Source organism: Pan paniscus, chromosome 2 (assembly GCF_029289425.2).
Source record: "Pan paniscus chromosome 2, NHGRI_mPanPan1-v2.0_pri, whole genome shotgun sequence".
In the NCBI taxonomy this organism is placed as follows: domain Eukaryota; kingdom Metazoa; phylum Chordata; class Mammalia; order Primates; family Hominidae; genus Pan; species Pan paniscus.
This window is the reverse complement of record NC_085926.1, coordinates 17,390,540-17,413,148: the sequence shown is the minus strand read 5'-3', so window position 1 is coordinate 17,413,148 and position 22,609 is coordinate 17,390,540. Positions and strand designations below refer to the sequence as shown.

The 22,609-nt window shown below is 34.3% G+C and overlaps 1 protein-coding gene across 25 annotated transcripts in view; it reads left to right on the top strand.

The window, feature by feature from the left end:
• The window catches only part of TBC1D5 (TBC1 domain family member 5), a 595,437-nt gene that overhangs the window by 322,275 nt on the left and 250,553 nt on the right, over nucleotides 1-22,609 (top strand). For 24 of the 25 annotated variants that reach the window (XM_063602211.1, XM_063602210.1, XM_055109554.2 and 21 more), the window contains one exon: nucleotides 1,329-1,398. The exons of the other annotated variant lie outside the window; for it this stretch is intronic. In XM_063602211.1, the coding sequence (XP_063458281.1) occupies nucleotides 1,329-1,398 (70 nt within the window). The remainder of the gene's footprint in view (nucleotides 1-1,328; nucleotides 1,399-22,609) is intronic. 25 annotated transcript variants of the gene reach the window in all.

Here is a 22,609-nt window from a genome sequence, read left to right as displayed (position 1 = left end):
AACACTGGCACAGCTGCACATATCTCACCAAATTCTCAAAAAAAGAACCAGTGTTCTTTACTATCTGTCAGCTATAAAATGTGTAAAGAAAGATAGGTAGCTGTCATTAAAATTACATTTCAGCATTCAGTCACCATTTAATGAGTAGCATAATTATATAAGTATAGTACCTTAGATACTATACTCAATAATTAAAAATAATCTCATCTTTAAAGTGAAAGCTCTGTAATTACTGTTTGACTTATCCACGACCACTGTGATGATTTCCTATTGCACCTTCAGTTGTTCAAAGTATATTAAAAGTATAAAATTGGATTAAATCATTGTTATATTAAGCTGTAAATATTATAAAAATCAAATACAACCTGATGTTTGAAAATTACATTATATAAATTAGGAGTATAAAATGTAATCAGATTCTAAACTTTTAATTTGTTTTGAAGAACAAATGACATTTTTAATAGTGGTATACTATGGTTTCATAAAAGCTGTACTTTGAAGTATATATTTTAAAAAATTGAACTATGAAATTTCAATCAATGAGAATATATAACATTGGGGCATTGGTAAGCATTTTTTCCAACTTTAGTACATTTACTTTTATTCTGTAGTCTTTACATTGATATGTATAATTTGTTCTAAATGTGATTTTATGAATATGATAGATTTTTGAGTAAAAATTTTTTTTCTAAATGTTTGATATTATTATAGGAGACAAATACCTTTTGATGTTGTTCCTTTTTCATGTTTTAAATTGCCGAACTTTTGACAGTTGAAACCTAAAGTTAACAGTTAAAGTTTTGTAAAGAATATTAAGTAAGGCATATTAAAATCTCGTTAATTAATCACTACCTCTCAAGTTGGCTTTTTATTTTACCTCTGTTTACTAAATTCCTAGAGAGCATCAAACTCTAGGACCTGGAAAATCATCCAGGTCGGCTCTCTGCCTGTTCTCTTTTGACAGTGCCACTGATCAGGATGGGTGACTTAGTCATTAACAGAAAATTTCCTTTCTTTATAAACACTGGTTTATAATTTTAGTTTTGTCTGTAATTCATAAGAAGAAAATGTTTGTACTGTGCCTCATTTGTTCCTGATAGCAATTACTTTGGTACTGTTACTATCCAGTCTAGGATTGGCATTGGTTTATATTTTGGTATCAAAATGAGTTTCCTACCTAAAAAGCTTTGAGTACAAAAGATAATTTGGGGAAGGGGGAGAGGATACATGCTTTTTGGCTAATATATTGCGTAGAGCTTTCACACAGTTTTTCAACTGAAATATTCAGTTTATCTCCATTATTTCAGTGTTGTAATTTTTTTCTCCAGGAGATTCAAATAAAAATGGAAGAAGAACAAGTTCTACTTTAGACTCTGAAGGGACTTTTAATTCCTATAGGTAGGTGATGAATACATATATATATATACACACACACACATATAATATTATAAGATAATGTATAAGACATATAATTATATAGGGTTTTGATCTAGAATAGTAAGGAACCACTACTTGTGTTTTAACAAGGTGACCAATGTAAACAATATTGTGTTATGTTATTTTCTGCAATTAATAAGATACAGAAGAATATAATATTCTAAATTTTTGAGTAAATGTACTTACTGCAGTATCTGTTGTTAGCCAATAGTAGGGTAATTGGAATGAATGCACATGTAGTATTCAGCTTCATTATAATCTATTTTTGTTTTTCCAGTATATCTGTTATGGTACTAAAGCTTCCTTTTAATTTTCCTGCTAAAATATAGTACCGCTCATGAGCGCCTAAGAGAGCTTAAAATGTAGTTCATGGTTGAATTAAGTGCTGTTTGCTAATATCCTGTTTTAAGTTCTTCAGCAAACAGGGCTATTACTTCTCAATTAGTAATTTTTAAAAGGATACACTAATTAAGAAAATATGTATTTTACCGAGTACTTTCTTAATATTCTCCTCATAACTTGAATTTTGCTTCAGTAAATATTTATGAAATTTGTACCTTATATCTGGGAAACTCAGGAGTAAGAAAGATTAAAGTATTTTCAGTAATACTTGAAAATCTGTATACAGAACCAAAGTGGTGTAAGAAATTGGTTATTTTCTTTTAGGAAAAAAGTGCAAATTCAATAATAATACATTTTAACATTATAGATGGCAATGCAGATTCTTGAAGAAACAATTTAATTGGTCAACATTGTCCTTGTGGTTAATTACTTCTGATACTTGTGTAACAACACTATAAAATATATGCAAGAACCACTGTGTACTTGAAAACTGATTTTAATATTAAACTGTGTCTTCTTTTCTATAATAAATGTGGAATTTATGCTTAGTTTATATTTTTATTTGTATACATATTATATATTCTTAATTGGAACTGTGTCATTTATTTCTTCAGATTTCAGGCGGGCTTTTAACATCTAGAGTTGGGCCTTTTGTACAGGAGGCACTTGACAAAAATGTAGTAAATGAAACAGTTTTTACAATTTGTTTATGAATTTCAGAAATGAGATGGTAATTGAAACACTTGATATCTTTATTTTATACCATTTGGGGTCTGTATACATAATCAGTTGTTCAAGTGTCACAGATACTACAAAAGGCTTATGTTCCATGGTGTTCTAGAAGGGTATTATCACAGCAGTAAAGCTCATATGTTATTGTTAAATTTTCACTATATCCATCCTACCTTATAAATATTGGAATTGTCCAAATGCTTTCTGAGTCCTGAAGTATAATATAAAGCTTGTATTTGGCATACTAAACTACAGGTAGAATCCCCTATTTGAGTGAGTCATAGCTGATTGTAACAATAACCAAAAAAGTAAATATGAAAGATAGTTAAATAAATATTAGGAGTTGACATGTAACAGAGGAATCTTAATATGGTAATATATGAAATCTATGATAGTAATTTATTAGGTATAAACACGATTAAACATAAACAAGACAAAAAATGTATTTCAAAGGAAGGAAAATCCCATTATATATATAAATTTTGTTGGTGAATTGTATTTTACAATTACATTTGTATTTTAGCTAATTATAGTAAATAGTGGGTATAATATAAAGTTAAGAGAAATGTTTTCATGTGAAGGTATAGTATTATCTTGTGGGTTTTTTTGTTCTTGAATAAAGTATCTTAGTATTAAATGATAATTGTATTTTGAAAAGTAACTCCTAGTGTAGCTTTGCACAATAAATACTTATGTTGTTAACTAAATATTTTTAATCAATGCCTGTCATTGTTTAAAAATGGCAGGCATTGATTAAAAATCAATGTTGTAATGTTAGAATATTAATTTATTGTTGTAATTAAAAAGAGAAGTTAAAAAGCTCAAGTAATACAGTATGTAAAAATGTATTTTTAATAGTTGGCAGGCCAGTGCTGTTGTTAAATACTATTATAGTATTTAAGGTGTGAAATGAATATTTTTCTACTCAGTAGGCAATAGCTCTTATAATGAGCTTACTTGTGGATTTGACACTTGGGTTAAGTGTAGAATTCATAGAAGCACAGCTCTGTGGTATAGCTTCATATTAAGGTTAACTGACAAAATCTAGGAATTGTTGCAGAATCACATTAAAATGGCAGTCGAATTTTCAGTAAAATTTACTTTTGAAAATGAAGATTATTTTTTGTTGCCATTATATCTCTTTAAACTAACTAGAAATAGGTTATTAGAGAAATGTAAATGTTGCAACCCTCAGATGTCCTTTTGCATGACAATTCTACCTTTGTATTATTTAAACCGCCTCTGAAATCCTAGCTTTTCTTCACAATTCGACAACGCAGGCCTTAAACCTATCACCGACATACTCATACTTTATATATATTTGTGTCTAGGGTTAAGATTTACTTTAGTTTCTTATCTATCAAATGGGCATTATAATGCCTAACCTGTTTCCTTCCCACAACTGTTTTAAAGACTCGGGTTAAAACATGTAAAATAAAGGCCTTTGAAAATCTAAATGGGAAGTCATAGTATTAATTCTTTTGTGATCACTTCATGTAAATGGGTAACTTTGTTTTCTGTATTCACCATCAGACACATGTACCCTTCTCTAACGTATGTTGAGATTTTATTAACTTTTGAATTCAGTCTTGAATTGGACACTGAAATTTATATTCTTTCCACTGTTTGTATGATTATGGTATTAGATTGTCAGTTTCAAGAGGGCATAGTCTCTGGGGGTTTTGTTTGTTTGTTTTTTGAGACAGGGTCTCACTGTGTCACCCAGGCTGGCGTACGGTGGCACTATCTTGGCTCACTGCAGCCTCAACCACCTGGCCTCAAGCAATCCTCCCACCTCTCAGCCTCCTGAGTAGCTGGGATGACAGGCGTATGCCACCACACCTGGGTAATTTTTGTGTTTTTTGTAGAGATGGGGTTTCACCATGTTGCCCGGGATGGTCTCAAACTCCTGGGCTCAAGAAATCTGCCAGCCTTAGCCTCCCAAAGTGTTGGGATTACAGGCGTGAGCCACTTCACCTGGTCTGTTTTTTAAAAACAATGTTTAAACATAGTGTACTGGTTCAGATCCTGATTCCAAATACTTTGAATACTTTTGACAAGTCTTAGCCTCAGTTCTTCACTTTTGAAGTGGAGGTGATAAAATACAGTTGATATGAGGAGTTTAATCAGATAATGACATATGGTAAATGCTGAATAAATATTAGTTACTTTTTTGTTCCAGACAATGTCATCATCATCATTGTCATCATCACTAACCTTTTGGTATTGCAGAAATTGTTACAGTGATCTAATATACCAAAAGGAAGAGAAAAAATATGTTTTACAAGAAAATAAATGTTTTGTCTGTTAGCAGAAAGAGTGCTTAAGAACAAGCTTAACCTGAGATTTGACATTCTCAATATCTGACACATATTTCAGGTTACCTTTGAATAACAAATTTGAAAACCTAGTAGATGAAAGGAAGATGTTTTACTATAAATTCAGAGATGATGTCTGGAACTTTGACAAATAAATTTTAAAATTTAAAATGAATGGACCCTAACTATAGCTTTATGTGCCTAATACTCATAGACTTTTTTTTTTCTTAATAACCTGGGATGTTTACTTTGGATTTATATCTTCTTTTGATCTTGCTTCATGGATTCAGATAGAGTACAGCTGCATTTAACTCCTAAGGCACCAGTATAATTATTATTTGATGCTTGAGTAATAGTCCAGATATTGTTTTGGAAAATTTGGTTAAAATTTGAGTGTATATCTCTGAACTAATTTGCAGATGATGCGTTAAAATGGAAAGTTTGGAAGACTTGAGAAGACATTGTTGGTTTTGTGAAATATATCTTGTACTTTTTAAAGACCAACGTTAATGTTGTCTGCCAAATTATATGAGCTTTCTCTGTTCCTTATTTAACCATTAAAACTGAGAGAAGAACATGAATGGGTGTGAAAGAAGGAAAGTCATTTCCTGATTATCAGTTTGCTTGAAGATGTTTAACTTAGTGACTGTAGCACAGGCCACTCCTCTCCTCCTCTTCCCAAGGGCAGCTGACCTTCTCCTCGCCAAAAGAGGCAAGCCCCTTGCCAGCACATATGACTACAGACTATTACATTAATCTGTTTAGCTGTAGTACCAGCTACTTGCATGTTTTTAATTATCTTATTAGATGGTATAACAGTGACCTATGAAATAAATTGAAGGTGAACATTTAAAAACTTTTGTTTTATTACCCTATGTTTCTAAATATCTTTTTGATCAAATTATAACTTTCCTCAAAAGTTGACAGAAAATCTGTATCATTTTTGAGCCAATGTAATGCTTTTTTTTCAGATTTTTAAAGTATAATGTCATAATTCCCAATATAGAAAATAACTTATTTGTTGGCTCATTTATTCATAAGCTTTTTGTGTCTCTATAGCCAAAAATTTGTGGTAAACTTGGCTTAATAGTCAATTTAGTTAGAGAAAACTCAGACCAGTTATTTGGCATTCTCAGGGAAACTCAAAATATTGCTTAATTTTTGTACCTCATCTTAGTTTTGTGTAAATGGCAGAGGATAGAATATAAATCATTGTAGATTATTTTAAATTAAATTTGTACATTATATTTAACCCTAATTTTTGAGATTCTATATAAACTGTAGTAAATCATCTAGTTTACTCAGTATTTTTTTCCAACTTAATTTCACATGACATTATTTGTATTTTCCAGAGCTGTACTCTTAAGAAAAATGTACACTCTTTTTCATCTTGACAGTTAGATACTTTAAAAATAATCATTTGTAAATGCAATGCTGACTTCCAGAGACACAGTTCAAAATTATAAACACCAAAGATGCTCAGTTAGAAGTCATAGCCAATAAACTGAAGATTATAATAATTTAGTTAGGAGCTTTGGTGTTGAATTAAAAAACAAAAGTTACTTGAATGCTAAAAAGATACACAGATACTTCTGTGTATGTTTTTAGTTAATAAATCCTACACCTGGGCTAGTGGAGTGACTTGAGACTTAAAAAATTTATAGACTGGAATACTTATAAACTTATGTATTTTTTTAAATAAAACATTCATACTTTTGGCTTATTTTTTTCTCTAACAAAATATTGTATTTCATATTTGAAAAGAGCTTTTATTGAAGAAATAAAGGGAACTTTATATATGTATGTAGTTTTGTTGTTTGTTTTTTTCCTTTTAAGGAGAGACAAAAAAAAGGCACTTGGCTTTAAAGCAATGGCGTTCTAATGTCTTGATATTTATCAGAGCTTCCAAAGCAGCCTCCCTTTCTCAATATAGTATGTGCTATATATAGCTCACCAAGTCAAAGGCTGTTGAAGTTGGTAAAAAGTTTTTAAAAAATTAAAGTTGGTATAGCCTTTTAAATCTAAAAGTTGTCTTTTCCTGCCTAAGAAAAAGTACATTAATTTGAATTTTCTTGAATCATTGAGTAAATTTGAAAAATTAGGCTTCAAGCTTTGGCACAAAGATTTGTATGTATCTTATTTGCATATAATCAATAATTTTGTATGTATCTTATTTGCATATAATCAATAATCAATAAATTTGAAAAATTAGTCTTCAAGTTTTAGCACAACGATTCGTATGTATCTTATTTGCATATAATCAATAATTTTGGAGGATGCGGGAAATATCTTTTCATCATTTACATTTATTTTTAGTATAGTACCTTTTACATTTGTATGTAAGAGAATTATATATCTTATAGAAATAACAATGAAACAGTGATTTAGTATATTAGAAAGGAGATAATAGGGCAAAAACCTACTTTGGCAGCAAGATTTAAAATTCAGAAATCTGGGTTCTAGTCACACTCTTTAAAGTGATATAATTTTGTTAATCATGTTATTTTTAAGAATATTGGCTCATTGGATGAGAGCAGGCTCAGTGGCTTACCCCAGTAATCTCAGCGCTTTTGGAGGCTGAGGTGGGTGGATCACTTGAGGTCAGTTGTTCAAGACCAGCCTGGACAACATGGCAAAACCCCGTCTCTCCTGAAAATACAAAAAAAAACAAAAAACAAAATTAGCCAGTGTGGTGGTGCACGCCTGTAATCCCAGCTACTCGGGAGTCTGAGGCACAAGAATCACTTGAACCTGGGAGGCGGAGGTTGCAGTGAGCCAAGATCGCACCACTGTGCTGCTGCCTGGGTGATTAAAAAAACTCTCTCGAAACAACAACAACAACAAACAAAAAAATCCCAAAAACCAAAAAACAAAAACAGAATATTGGCTCAATCAATTTATTTGCTAGAAGTTATATGAAAGATGATAGAGACCAACCTGAATCTACCATCCCTCTTCCCCACCACTCAGTCCTCTTAAGTTTCTAAGGCCTTGCCATTTTAATTATTTTTCCAGGGTTTCATAGCTTAATAAGTAGAAGAGGAGGAAGGAAGGCCTAGAATTAGTGCTCCTTTCCTGATTCCATGAGCCTTGCTTTTCTGATTTTGTTATATTGCCTGTATGTTGTTGAGGATCTATATAATGTTAAGATGTTCTTAAGAATAAATACATGATTTAGGGAATCAATTTGGAAAAAATGCACAGAAATAAGACAAACTAAAGTCTAGATCTTAGCTCTACCACTGTAACCTTAGGCAAAGTAATTAACCTCTCTGATTCTTAATTACCTCATCTATAAAAATGAAATGTTAACATCTGTATCATTGAGTTGTAGAGAGCATAACTGTAAAATGTGTAAAGTACTTGGCCCTTGTCATGAAAACATAGTAGGTAACTACTGTTAAGTTTTTTCACCTTTTCTTTCCCTCTCTTCTAAAATTTCGTTTAAGTTGTAATTAACTCTGCTACCTGACAAAGTTGGCCCTTGCCTCAGGAAAGTTAAAAAAATTTTTTTCTAGTTCTAAAGTGGCAATAAATGAGTAAAGAATCAGATGTATCTATGGTTACCTATAGATTATATAAGAGGAACTTTTATATAATCGCTTCTTATATTTAATCTCATCAAATTTTCTTGCATCTTGTTTGTTCTTATATTTGTTCAAGAAGCATCACGACCTTTACAGTTAAATGATCACTTCAGAGAGCACAAAATGTATAGCCTTTTCGTTTTTTAGAAATCAGAGTCTTAATATTACCTTTTGTTCTTATCTCCATAGTGGAGGCTCTTTTGAGTAAAGAAAAATCAGATTTGAATGATGAATACATCTTCTCGAAGTAACTTATTATTTTTATGATAGTATCTGTGCTTCTTTATAATATACAATCTCTCTGAACTAATTTATTGATTACTTAAGGCTTTGAAAAAATGTTACCCTCTAAAGTCAACTGATTTGTTTGCATTTACAGCCCTAATTATCAACCCACACTGGCTTGAGCATACGTGTTACAGTTTGAGTTATTTTCCTTTAGAAACCCCTTCAAGCCCTTTTTGTTATCTGTTGCCAGGCTTTAGGGGAAATTTTTTTTCATGTTTGTTTATTTACATAGTCAGCTGAAAGCCTGATCATCCAAGGCTGTGTAAATGTTTATCTTTGAAAAGACAGGCATACATATGAAATGTGAGGATAAGCTGCTCTGAGTCAATCAACACTGAGAGTCCTTTCCCCTGGACACACTTCTGTTTCTTGCTGGCATTCCCAGTTGAAATGCCTTGCTGTCAGTCCTGTGGATCACTGTTTGTAATATATAGTTAGGATATAGTGGTGAAATATACAAAGTCAATTAAATATTTGCTCAATAATACTGAAGTATGAGAAAATAATGCATAGAATTAGGGTTCAAAAATAGACTTAAAAATTTGAGAAAATAATGCATAGAATTAAGGTTCATAAGTGGAGAGTTAATTTTTTTTAAAAAATTCACCAATATCTTGCTTATTTATTTACGCATTGGTCTGCTTTATAGTCCCAATAATTAAGTATTATATAGTAGCTCTATATAATACTTAATTTCTGATTGTCTATTTCATAGACAATTTGACTCAAATGATTTAAGGGAGAAATTTCTACAGGATATTTAAGTAGGAGTCAATATTTAACATTTGTCTATTTTTTTATATCAGATTGTGTTGTCTTTTGGCACAAAGTTGTAGTGGTTAATAATTATATTTCCCCATTTTATTTTTAATCCAGAGCTTTTTCACAAGTGCTTTTTCGACGTTTGTCTATATCTTTATTTTTTTTTTTGTTCAAGGGAGCTAACTTATCTTCCATCATTATGTATATCTTTGTTATACTTCCATTATAGACAAACCAGTGTGCTAAACCTTCAAGACCCAAAGAGGAGTTAAACACAGACCCTGCCCTTGGGGCACTCATGATCTAGCAGGGAGAAAAACATGGAAGCAACTAACATAGAGGATGACTGGTATTATAATGGAGGCATTTATCAAGAACTAGGGGAAGGCTAGGTGCAGGGACTTGCACCAGTAATCCCAACAGGCTGAGGCGGGAGGATCACTTGAGTTGAGGAGTTGAAGACCAGCCTGGGCAAAAAGCAAGACCTCTTCTCTACAAACAGACAAATAAATAAATAAATATTTTAAAAAAATTAGTAAGGCATGGTGGCGCATGCCTCTAGTCCCACCTATTCAGGAGGCTCAGGTGGGACAATCACTTGAGCCTGGGAGGTTGAGGCTGCAGTGAGCTGTGATCATGCCACTGCACTCCAGCCTTGGTGACAGAGCAAGACCCTGCCTCAAGACAAAAATAAAAACAAAACAAAAAACAGAATGAGGGGAAGACCAAATGGTTGGGATGGTGGGTGTTAGGAGGAAAATCTGTTTGCTAGGTGTTCTAGCTGGGGCGGGAGTTTCAGGGAGGCAAGCAACATGTACAAAGATGGTCTTCATTTTCCACTCTTCAGCAATGCATTCTTTTAGATTTCTTTTGCAGTATATTAGAATGGGTAAGTTTCAGTTTGTCAAAAACACAGAGATTCTCCAAAGATATTGAGTTTATTAGGGGATTTGCACATCTGGGATATGCAGGCCTTGGGAACCATAGGCATATCCAAAGAGGTTGAGGGGAGGGGAAGCTTTTAAAGACAAGAGAGGAAAGTACACACAATTTATTTTGTAACAGAGAACTTTGGTTACAGGGCCTTATTGCAGGACCTAACACCAGTTCATTAATGGAGACAGTTTGTCTGGCAAGTGTTCTTGTACATCAGCTAGCTATCCTTGTACTTATGTAGCAAACTGCAGTTTAGAAAGTTATTGGCAAAAGTTTTTGTTACAGACATATGTGTATAAGAGCCCTTCAGAGAGTCTTTGTAATATTTCTTCAGCATATGTGCATGAGGGCTCTTCTTTCTAAACCTGTCTTTATTTATGGTTATCTGTCAGTATTCTTGGGGATGGATTTCAGGACCCCCATGGATACCAAAGTCCAGCAGTCAGCTCTAGGGAATTGGAAAGGATAGGAAAAATCAGCCCCTCTGTATCCATGAGTTTGGCATCCTTAGAATACTGTAGTCTCAGTCCGTGGTTGGTATAAACCATGAATGCGGAATCTCATGTATGGAGGGCCAACTGTACTTTTGTTAGGGTTTGACACAAGTGACTTCATTTTGATTTTGACAACTTTCCCATTTGAACTTAGTCATCAGTGACAAAATTATGCCCTTACCTATGAAGACAGCTAATGTGACCCATACAACATCAGTATTTACATATGTATCTATTTCATTGTGGTGACAGTGTTACTTTACATGAACTGCTATTTTATAGTACTTGCTATTTGATAGTACTAAAGTTTAAAAATTCAGTATATCATAGTTTTTTTTTTTTTTTTTATTAGATGGGGTCTTACTCTGTTGCTTAGGCTAGAGGGCCATCTCAGCCCACTGCAACCTTCACTTCCTGGGTTCAAGTGATTCTCATGCCTCATCTTCCTGTGTAGCTGGGATTACAGGTGTGCACCACTGTGCTCATCTAATTTTTGTATTTTTAGTAGAGTGGGGGTTTCACCATGTTGGCCAGGCTGGTCTTGAACTCCTGACCTCAGGTGATCCACCCACCTCAGCCTCCCAAAGTGTTGGGATTACGGGCATGAGCCACTGCACCCAGCGATGTTTGATATATTTGAATCGATGATCAAAAATTTTAACTGAGGGTCAAAAATCTTTAAATCACACAAAATTAATTATGAAATAGTTGATAATGATACAATTGAGAATGAGTATTATGTACCTAGAAATATGAAGAAAATCAATAAAGCTGCTATGGAATAAAAAATAACCTGCAAATGACAGAATATTTGAAATGTAAACGATGTCCTTGTATCTGAACATACAGATACAATTTTCATTCCATGATTATAGATGTTATGTTCTGAGAGAGACATAGAAGTAGTTTGGTTGACATAATCTCAAGGCGTTTCAAAGACTCTTCCAGGCTACCTTTTCAGATTAGGAAACTAATGCAGATGACATGCCCAAGTGTCTCAACCCATTAGAACCAAAACAGGGTAGTCGAACACTGTATCTTAAACCTCATTCCAATTTTTAAAAAAATACTTCTAAATCTTAAAGTTCTCAAACAACAGGTGCTGGAGAGGATGTGGAGAAATAGGAACACTTTTACACTGTTGGTGGGACTGTAAACTAGTTCAACCATTGTGGAAGTCAGTGTGGCGATTCCTCAGGGATCTAGAACTAGAAATACCATTTGAGCCAGCCATCCCGTTACTGGGTATATACCCAAGGGACTATAAATCATGCTGCTATAAAGACACATGCACACGTATGTTTATTGCGCCACTATTCACAATGGCAAAGACTTGGAACCAACCCAAGTGTCCAACAGTGATAGACTGGATTAAGAAAATGTGGCACATATACACCATGGAATACTATGCAGCCATAAAAAATGATGAGTTCATGTCCTTTGTAGGGACATGGATGAAATTGGCAATCATCATTCTCGGTAAACTATTGCAAGAACAAAAAGCCGAACACCGCATATTCTCACTCAAGGGTGGGAATTGAACAATGAGAACACATGGACACAGGAAGGGGATCATCACACTCTGGGGACTGTTGTGGGGTGGGGGGAGGGGGGAGGGATAGCATTAGGAGATATACCTAATGCTAAATGAGGAGTTAATGGGTGCAGCACACCAGCATAGCACATGTATACATATGTAACTAACCTGCACATTGTGCACATGTACCCTAAAACTTAAAATATAATAATAATTAAAAATAAATAAAAAATAAATGTCAAAAAAAAAATCTTAAAGGTCTCTTGAACAGCATAGCTCAACTTTCATAGATCTAGACACAAACTTCTCGTGTATTTTGTTCAGTTCACTGTAATAAACTTACAATCTGCAAAATAACTACTATTGTCTTCTTACCCTTCCCCCCACCTTACCACAGGGAAGCAGTACTTAAAATACTTAATTGACTTTAAACAAAAGTTTATCCCATGTCCCATTTATCTTCATTTTAAATTGTCCCTTCCAGGTTTGTTTAGCCAGCCTGTTACTGAATATGATTATATTAGGTTCGTGATCCAAATCTTGGGTCTAGTTCTTTCCAGCATTGACCATTTTGGGGTAACCAATAGAAATGACACTGTCATCACTAAAGATTTGCCTTTCTAACTTTCAGGTATGTGTGTGAAAAAAGGCATGTGGGTGGAGGCCGGGGAAGGGAGTGATAGAAACAGAAACCACAGGGAGAGTAAATGAGATAGACACGGGAAAGAAAAAGAAAAGATTATATCCATATCTAATAGTCTTATTGGTAGCACCATTTATTTAGAGTAATTATATGCCACGTTACCTATCTTATGGAATTAAGTTGACTTATTTAACCACATGTATTATTTAACTTTTAATGTTTGTTTTCTTTCCCCAGTTATATATGAGTATGCATCACTTGTTTATTTATAGCCCTTGAAACTTTACAGTTGTTACTTTAAAAATTGAATGTGTATTATGAGTGAATTGTTGCCATCCTTAACATTTTAAGCTTCCCTGTCCAATATGGGAACTACTGGCAATATGAAGCTATTTAAATTTGGATTTCAATTAATTAAAATAAAATACAATACGTAGTTCTTCAGCTGCAACTAGCCATGTTTTAACTGCTTAGTAACTATGTATGGTCAGTGCTTACCATATTGGGGAGTCAGATGTAGAACATTTCTGTCATCTCGGAAAGTTTACTTGCTTAGTGCTCATCTAGAGGTTGTAAAGTGAACGATGGATTCAGTTAAAATAGAATTGATTTTAATATTTCTTAGAGAAAGTATTTAAGCACACATGTATTTCTGTTTGGTAATACCCTGTTAGTCAACACACTATTGGAAAACATGCTTTAAGTCATAGGATTGACTTTTAATTAGGACATCAGGTTTTGCTAAATAAATGCCTATTTATAAATAACTGGAAAGTAATTTATTCTCTATTCTACCAGCCTTTCCTTTACAGTATTGGCTTATATTTGCAGACTGTGAGGCAAATTCTTTATCATGTTATAGAGTGTTAGATATCAAGCCCTTGCCAGTTATTGCAAATATCAAAGTAAATGAGGTGAGGTGAGGGTGGGAAGAAGGTAGGAAAGGTCTGCAGGGAGAGGATTTTTTCCCTATTAATTATAGAGGAAGCATGAGTAAACCATGGAATATAAAATATACTTACTCCAGACAACTTCACAGAGATTGCTGGTATAGGATCCTTTTCTCACTTCATTTCTAAATGTCAGTCCTTTGATTATTAATCTAATTATCTTTATCATATATTTAAATTATTAATACAATTAAAAGTGAAAAGCTTGTTATAAAATCAAAAAGTTTGTGATACTGCTTTTCTTGGTTTCCTTTTTTAAAGTATGATTATTGAGTTTGCCTACTTTAATATGACCCTGGATTTGGAAGCTCTTACACACTGTATTTTTAAGAAAATAATGCCTGTGTTTTTTTGTTCGTTTGTTTTTGTTTTGTTTTTTTGCTTTAAAGAAGAGAGTATTCCAGCCCTTTGGGAGGCTGAGGCAGGCAGATCATGAGGTCAGGAGATCGAGACCATCCTGGCTAACACAGTGAAACCCTGTCTCTACTAAAAAAGTACAAAAAATTTAGCTGGGCGTGGTGGTGGGTGCCTGTAGTCCCAGCTACCTGGGAGACTGAGGCAGGAGAATGGTTTGAACCCCAGAGGCGGAGCTTGCAGTGAGCAGAGAGAGCGCCACTGCACTCCAGCCAGGGCGATAGAGTGAGACTCTGTCTCAAAAAACATATAAATAAATAAAATAAGAAAAAGGAGAGTATTATATTTGACAGTCCCTAACTGTTTTAACTCAGTTCTTTGTGTTCCTGTGAAAACTAAGGTGAAGGCTCAAGGTTTCTCAATTTAAAGTTCAATTCAAACCTGAATCAAAACATGACCGTAATTTTAACAAACCTCTAGGCAATGAACTATTCTTTACCTGTATTTCAGTGGAGCCTTATCATATGATAACATGTTTCACCTAGACATATGAAGAAATACATTTTAAGCTTGTGTGTAATTGTGCATTCTGTTTTTTTTTTATATATTTATGTATAAGAGATATGCCCTGATGTTTCATTATGGAGGAGAAAAAAGCTTTAAATAAAAGTAAGTTTTAGAAAATTCGTGGTACGGGAAGCAAAAAAGCCAGTACAGTTTGTAATTGCCTTTTAGAGACTCGTGAGTTCCCTCATTACCTGTGATTTAAGCTAAAAATGAGGTAATTATAGATAACATCAGTGTTTATCTGGTTGATCTTGGCACCTGCAGTCCTAATGTTGTAGCTTACCCATATCTGGTGCCACACTTTACAGTCTTATGCTGACATACCTAATTTACACTTTTCATATTTCCATTGATTTTAAGTTAGATGTTACTTGTTCTATTTGAATAGTATTTTCAAAATCATACCTTTAAAATGGCCTAAAAGTATATACTCTTAAATGTAATACTGGAATTATGGTACAGTGCTTGGCATTGATTGAAATCTTTCACTAATGTATTTTGATATAGATTAGAAACAGATTCAAAAATTTACTGGCTCCTTTTTGATAAAATAGATGGATCATACTAAATATGGCAATTTTTAAAAATATTGGCATCTTTAGGATTATGAAATTGTATAAATCTTTTTGAATCAAGTTCAGCTTTCTTACCTTTTACTACCTCAGCTTCAGATATTCTGCTCATCTAACCCTGATCTAATCCTGCTTAAATCCTGCTTCATCCTGCTGTAGCCGCTTTGTTCTATTATCTTACTACTTAGAATTGCAATGAAATGATCTGGTTGACTGGCTGACCTTGTAAACTCCATGGTCATCTCTGAGAGCTCTGTCTGCTGTACTTCCCTATCACTATACCTCCCAGAGAGCTAAAAGCAACTTTCTACCTTATCTCTTTTTTCTTCCACTGTCTGTGACTTTTGGCTTTCCCCAAGGTGAGAATCCCTTCTCTTAACCACTCAGCAATTTCATTGTCAGTAGAAGCCTAAGTAGCTCCTCTTAACCAACGATTAGAGATCTTCAGTCTTAAACTGTATGTAGGCCCTGAACTCTTTGCTATTATTGTAGTCATTTGGATTTCTTAAGTTAGCCCACAAACACATTGTTTCCTTTCCATGTTAAGCTTAAAAATGGGATAGAAACCATTATATAAACCTATACAGTGTAAAATTAGTGTTTTCCATAGTGTATCACCATTTGGGACAATGATTCAGAAGCCTTCCAGTCATAAATTAGCACATAATTTAGTAATTTATTAGTCATCATGTAGGTTATAAAGGTATTTCAACTATTAAATTTAGAAGATATTAACAAATTTAGAAGATACTAGTTTCACACCAATGTTATGAGCATATCTTGGGAAACTACTATTTAATTATATGTTAAAATATATAATTACAAATAGATAATCTCATTATAATCATCAGCTGTATTTATCCACTGCATATTCTGATTGCTTTCCATGTCAAAATAGCCATTGCAGGAAGCTTAACTACCCAAATAGGTCTTAGAGGGAAGGTATCAATTCCTGCTGCAGAAGTTGACTTTATTTTTTGAGAAATAATTGCATCAATCATGGCCTACATATTTAATAAGTTACGGTGTTGTTTCCTGAGGAGCACACCAGTAAGCTCAGAGTCCTTCTCAGCATGGTGCTTCCAAGGCAGCCAGTACTGACCTATTAACATTGGCCTGAGAAATGAAACCGACTCATCTTCACCTTTCCCTGCTTAGATGCTGATTGTTTTCAGGGACCAAGTATCTGCAAGATAGAGTAATTGCCACTAGGTGGCACTAATGCTTTGTTAAGGAAATCTTCAAGGTCCAGGTGGCTAATCCATTCCATTTAAGGTTTTGCACACCTAAACACCCAGGTTCTTAACTACTCACAGGGACTGTTGTTAACTTATCTTCTCAGTCCAACTAGTAAAAAGTTATCTGCATGTCCATGGACTTGATATTCAAAAACTAAAAATCTGAGGAAGAAAACAAGGGTATATTTCTATCTTGCCTTGTTGCCAGAGGTCATTTTTGCTCTTGGTGTCTGGAGAATCATGTTTCCCTTTAGTGGTTACTTCCATGTTATTCCAGAAAGATGTCTTTCCTATTTCTCATTTCTTTATTCTCTTGACAAGTTATTCAATTTTTCTGAACCTTACTTTCCTCATTCATAAAGAGGGGTTAAAAATATATACCCTAAGTGATTTACCTAAAATATTATATCATAAGTGGGTCTTTTAAAAGCATTTCGATGGCATTATTGTCAGATTTTTGCTTTTCAGGCACATTGTAAGTATATATTTTTTATGTAAGAATAAGTTTAGCAACTACTTTTTTTTAATTAAACTGAAATATTTCACCACTGACACCTCAATATTTTCTATTGTTAATCATGTCTTCCTCCAACTTCAGGAGCAAGCCTACCATTCGTATTTGTGATTGTAAAAAAACCTTCATTTTGATCCCTCTCCCCTAGAAGGGCTAAACCTTTCAGCAGTTTACCCTCTGGAATCTGTTTAATGTTTGATTCTCAATTCTTTGCAGTAGTATTTCAGTGACTATGGTGCTACTGTTATTTTATATCCTAAGTTTTAATTTTAAAGTATCAAACCATTTCTTTCCCCTCTGTACTACCAGAGGGCTTTGCAGTAATCATTTCTACTCAATTCTTTGCAGTAGTATTTCAGTGGCTATGGTGCTACTGTTATTTTATATCCTAAGTTTTAATTTTGAAGTATCAAACCATTTCTTTCCCCTCTGTACTACCAGAGTGCTTTGCAGTAATCATTTTATTATTGGTTTACACATCCATCTGTCCACTCTTTAACTTTGTATATTTTAAAAAATATGCCTGTGAGTGCTAAGCACATAGTAGGCACTTAATAAATGTTTATATTTACTCTGTGTTACAGTTTATTGATGAAACACTATTCAATAGAAACGAAAGACAATTAATATATTATTTTGTGGCCTTTATGCTCCTCTGTTGTTAGAGCCGTTCATCAGTTTGAGATGTTATGCCTTAATTAGAACTGTAAGTACCCATGAATAAATTTAAATGATTGTAAATTTCAGAGATAATGTTTCCAATTCACATGCCTCAGTCTTCTTTTCCCTGTACCAACACCGTAATCAAGGTACAGGGTCTTATTTAAGCTAACAAATAATTATGCTTCATTACATAAGTAGTATGTAACTTGACCTTAAAAGCCTGCTTAACTTGACAAGATGGCAATGAATCTAGCCACCAGCTGTGCCTGTACTTTTACAATTTCTTAGTACTTGTGAATAGGAGCTGATTTTGGAAAAGACTGGAGGAGTCATTGCTTCATACTTCCCTCTCTTATCTGGAATACTTTGTGTTTTCAGTCCACAGAACTGCATGGTGTCTCACAAATTGTGATTCCTTTTGGGTTCAAAACATTGCACATTTGAGATCTGTGCTTGTTGTTCACAGACTACAAGCTATTTAAATATATTTATGGTTTTTGAGATGTGTGTACATACCCTACAGATATTGCGGATTCAGTTCCAAACAACTGCAGTAAAGCAACTATTGGAATAAAGTGAGTCACGTGATATTTTTTGTTTTCTAGTACATGTAAAAGTTATGATTACACTACACTGTCATCTATTAAGTATGCAATAGCATATATCTAAAAAATATATAAACCTTAATTAAAAATACCTTATTGCAAAAAAAAAAAATGCCAAGGATCATCTGAGCCTTCAGCAGTTCTTAATCTTTTTGCTGGTAGAGGGTCTTGCCTTGTTGTGGCTTCCCACTAGTTAGGGTGGTGGTTGCTGAAGGTTGGGGGTAACTGTGGCAATTCCTTAAAAAAACACAACAGTGAAGTATGCCACATAGATTGACTCTTCTTTTCAATAAAGATTTCTCTGTAGCATGAGATTCTGTTTGGCAGCATCTTACCCAGAGTAGAACTTGTTTCAAAATTGGACTCAGTCTTCTCAAACCCTGCAGCTGCTTTCTCACTTAGTTTATTAAATATTCTAAATTCTTTGATATCATTTTAACAATATTCACAGCACCTTCACCAGCAGTAGATTCCATCTCAAGAAACTACTTTCTTTGTTGATTCATAAGAAGCAACTTCTAACTTAAGTTTTATTATGAGATTATAGCAGTTAAGTCACATCTTCAGGTTCCACTTCTAATTCTAGTTTTCTTGTTATTTTTCCCCATCTAGTTACTTCTTCCACTGAAGTCTTGAAACCCCTCCAAGTCATCCATGAGGATTGGAATCACCTTTTAAAAACTCTTGTTCATGTTGCTATTCTGACTTTCCACCATGAATCTCTAATGTTCTTAACGACATCTAGAATGGTGAATCCTTACCAGAAGATTTTGAATTTACTTTGCCCAGATCTGTCAGAGAAATCACTATCATATGGCAGCTGTAGCCTATGAAATGTATTTCTTAAATAATAAAACTTGAAATTAGAAATGACTCCCCACTTCATGGGCCGCAGAATGGATGTTGTGTTAGCAGACATGGACACAACATTAATCTCTTTGTACATATCCATCAGAGCTCTTGGGTGATGAGGTGTATTGTCAGTGAACAATAATATTTTGAAAGGAATCTTTTTTTTCCTGAGCAATAGTTTCCAAAAATGGGCTTAAAATATTCTGTAAACCATGTTGCAAACAGGTATGCTATCATCCAGGCTTTGTTATTCCATTTATAGGGCACAAGGAGAGTAGATTTGGCATAATTCTTAAGGTCTCTAGGACTTTCAGAATGGTTAAAGATTGGCTTCAGTTTAGTCACCAGCTGCATTATCCTGTAACAAGAGAACAGCCTGTCCTTTGAAGCTCTGAAACCAGGCCTTGCCTTCTCGTCCCTAGCTATGAAAGTCCTAGATGGCATCCTCCTTCAATAGAAGGTTGTTATGTCTACATTGAATATCTATTGTTTATTGTAGCTACCTTCAGCAGTTATCTTGGCTTGATCTTCTGTGTAACTTACTGCAGCTTCTCAATCAGCACTTTCTGCTTCACTTTGCAATTTTATGTTATGGAGATGGCTTCTTTTCTTAAACTTCGTGAACCAACCTCTGCTACCTTCCAACTTTTCTTTGGCAGCTTCCTCACCTTTCTCAGCTTTCACAGAATTGAAGAGAGTTAGGGCTTTGCTCCGGATTAGGTTTTGGCTTAAGGGAATGTTGTGGCTGGTTTGATTTTCTATCCAGACCATTCAAACTTTCTCTGTATCAGCGGTAAGACTGTTTTGCTTTCTCATCATTCATGAGTTCACTGGAGTAGCACTTTTGAGTTCCTTCAAGAACTTTTTTTTTTCTGCATTCACCACTGGGCTACCTGTTTAGCGCAAGAGACCAAGCTTTTGGTCTAACTTGGCTTTAGATGTACCTTCCTCACTAAGCTTAATCATTTGTAGGTTTTGATTTAAATTAAGAGACCTATGACTCTTCTTTTCACTCGAACAGTACGAGGCCATTGTAGCATTATTAATTAGGGAGGTCCAAGGAGAGGGAGAGAGACAAGGGACTGTTTAGTGGTATGGCCAGAACACATACAACATTTATCAGTAAGTTCGCTGTCTTATATGGTTGTGGTTCATTTTGCTTCATAACAGTTACAATAGTAACATCAAAGATCACTGATCACATATCCCCATAACAGATATAATGAAAGAGTTGGAAATATTGTGAAGATTATCAAAATATGTCACAAGAGACATGAAGTGAGCACATGCTGATAGACTTGCTCAATGCAAGGTTGCCACAAACCTTCAATTTATTAAAATGCAGTACCTGTGAAGTGCAGTAAAATGAAGTGACATAAAATGAGGTATGCCTCTACTCCTGTAATGTACTGATTGCTAATCTCATCTTTGAATATTGCTAAAAACTAGACAATAAATTTGAACATTATGAGATATCAGTATATATGTGTAACTACGTGGAAATAGGACATATTTAGAATATTTTAGGTAATAAAAATGGATTAAAATGGGGAAAAAAGCCCCACAATATTTCAGTGAATATTTGTTTGATGTTGGAGTGGCTAAGAATTACTTAAGCAAGAGAAAACAATGGAAGGATCAATAAGAGAAAATAATATTAGATCTTAATTATACACAAATTTAAAAAGCTTCAATGTATTGAAAATTAAGACAATTGGGTTAAAAAATTGGCTGATGAAGGCATGATGTCTTTAATGTATGAAAAACTTTTCTCTTTAATCAATAATAAGGCACACTAAAAAGCAGTATTATTAACAAAAATATTAATTTTTAAAAGTATAGGACTTGGGCACACTGTCTCATACCTGTAATTCCAGCACTTTGGGAGGCTGAGGAGGGAGAATCACCTGAGGCCCTTTGTAGACCAATCTGGGCAACATAGGAATACCCAGTCTCTACAAAAAGTTACAAAATTAGCCAGGTGTGATGGTGTGTGCCTGTGGTCCCTCCTGAGTAGCCTCAGCTACAGTGGAGGCTGAGGTGGGAGGACTGATTGAGCCCAAGGAGTTCAAGGCTAAAGTGAGCTGTGGTTGCATCACTGTACTCCATCCTGATGACCAAGTGAGACCTTGTCTCTTTTTAAAAAAGTGTGTGTGTGTGTGTGTGTGTGTGTGTATGTGTGTGTTGGATAGTCTTCTGAGGGCTTTTCATGTATTTTTGAAATTCTCATAATTCCTTTAAGTAGATTCTGTTATTACTCCATTTTACAGATGAGGAAACTGAGGCACAGAGAGGTTAAGAAATTTGCCCATGCTTGCACATCTAGTAAGTAACTAGTGAGCTGTGTAGCTTTCCTTACTGCACAGCTGTCTTTCTGATCCCAAGCATGTGCCTCTCATGTCCATTCTCTTAACCACTATCCTGTACTGCTTAAAACGGGCAAAGGGCAAAAAGCAGGTTTTACAAAGGAAGCAGTAAAATGACCCAAAAGCATGAACAATTTTTAGTTCACTAATAGTACAAATTAAAGTAAAGCCAAATTTTTTAAACTAATAGAGTGATGAGAATAAGAAATTTTTGTGGAGTGGTGATAGAAATGCATTTCTTCCAGCATGGGCTGGAATGTGTGTCTCATTTAGCAATCTTAGCCAGAAACCACTATTGGCAGAAGGCTTGTTGTGTTTGAGGATCACAACGCTACTGGGTTAAAGCTGGAAGTTCTGCTGGTGGCAGTACGGAATGTGTCATTGTCTTTGGTCACTCTTCTGGAACTTCTTTTCTGGAGAGGATGCATTTTGTCCCATGGTCAAGTTTTGAAATTTTTGTGTACAGTTCATTACTCTAGGCATAGTATGCAAGATTATCCTTTCTCAAAATGAGTAGGGTCTGGCCAGTGACAACCGCACGTGTGTGTAACGGAAGAATGATTTGAGGGTTTTAGTGGCTTTCTTTTTCAGAAGTCTCTTAAGATATTGCCGTCAGGGTTTCAGCTTTGATAATAAATGTTAAGTTATATGTAAATTTTATTGTGATATGATGGAATTTGGGAGAAATTTCATAAAGCTAATCTCAGTAGCCTCTACTCAAGTGATTCTTAATGTTTAGTTTGGTGCAAGATGCAGGGAATATAGGTCTAATTCCTTTATTCAAACTCAGTAAATGGTTTGGGACAATTAATTTCCAATTGTTTCCCAGTAGAGCAGATTTACTTGTATATT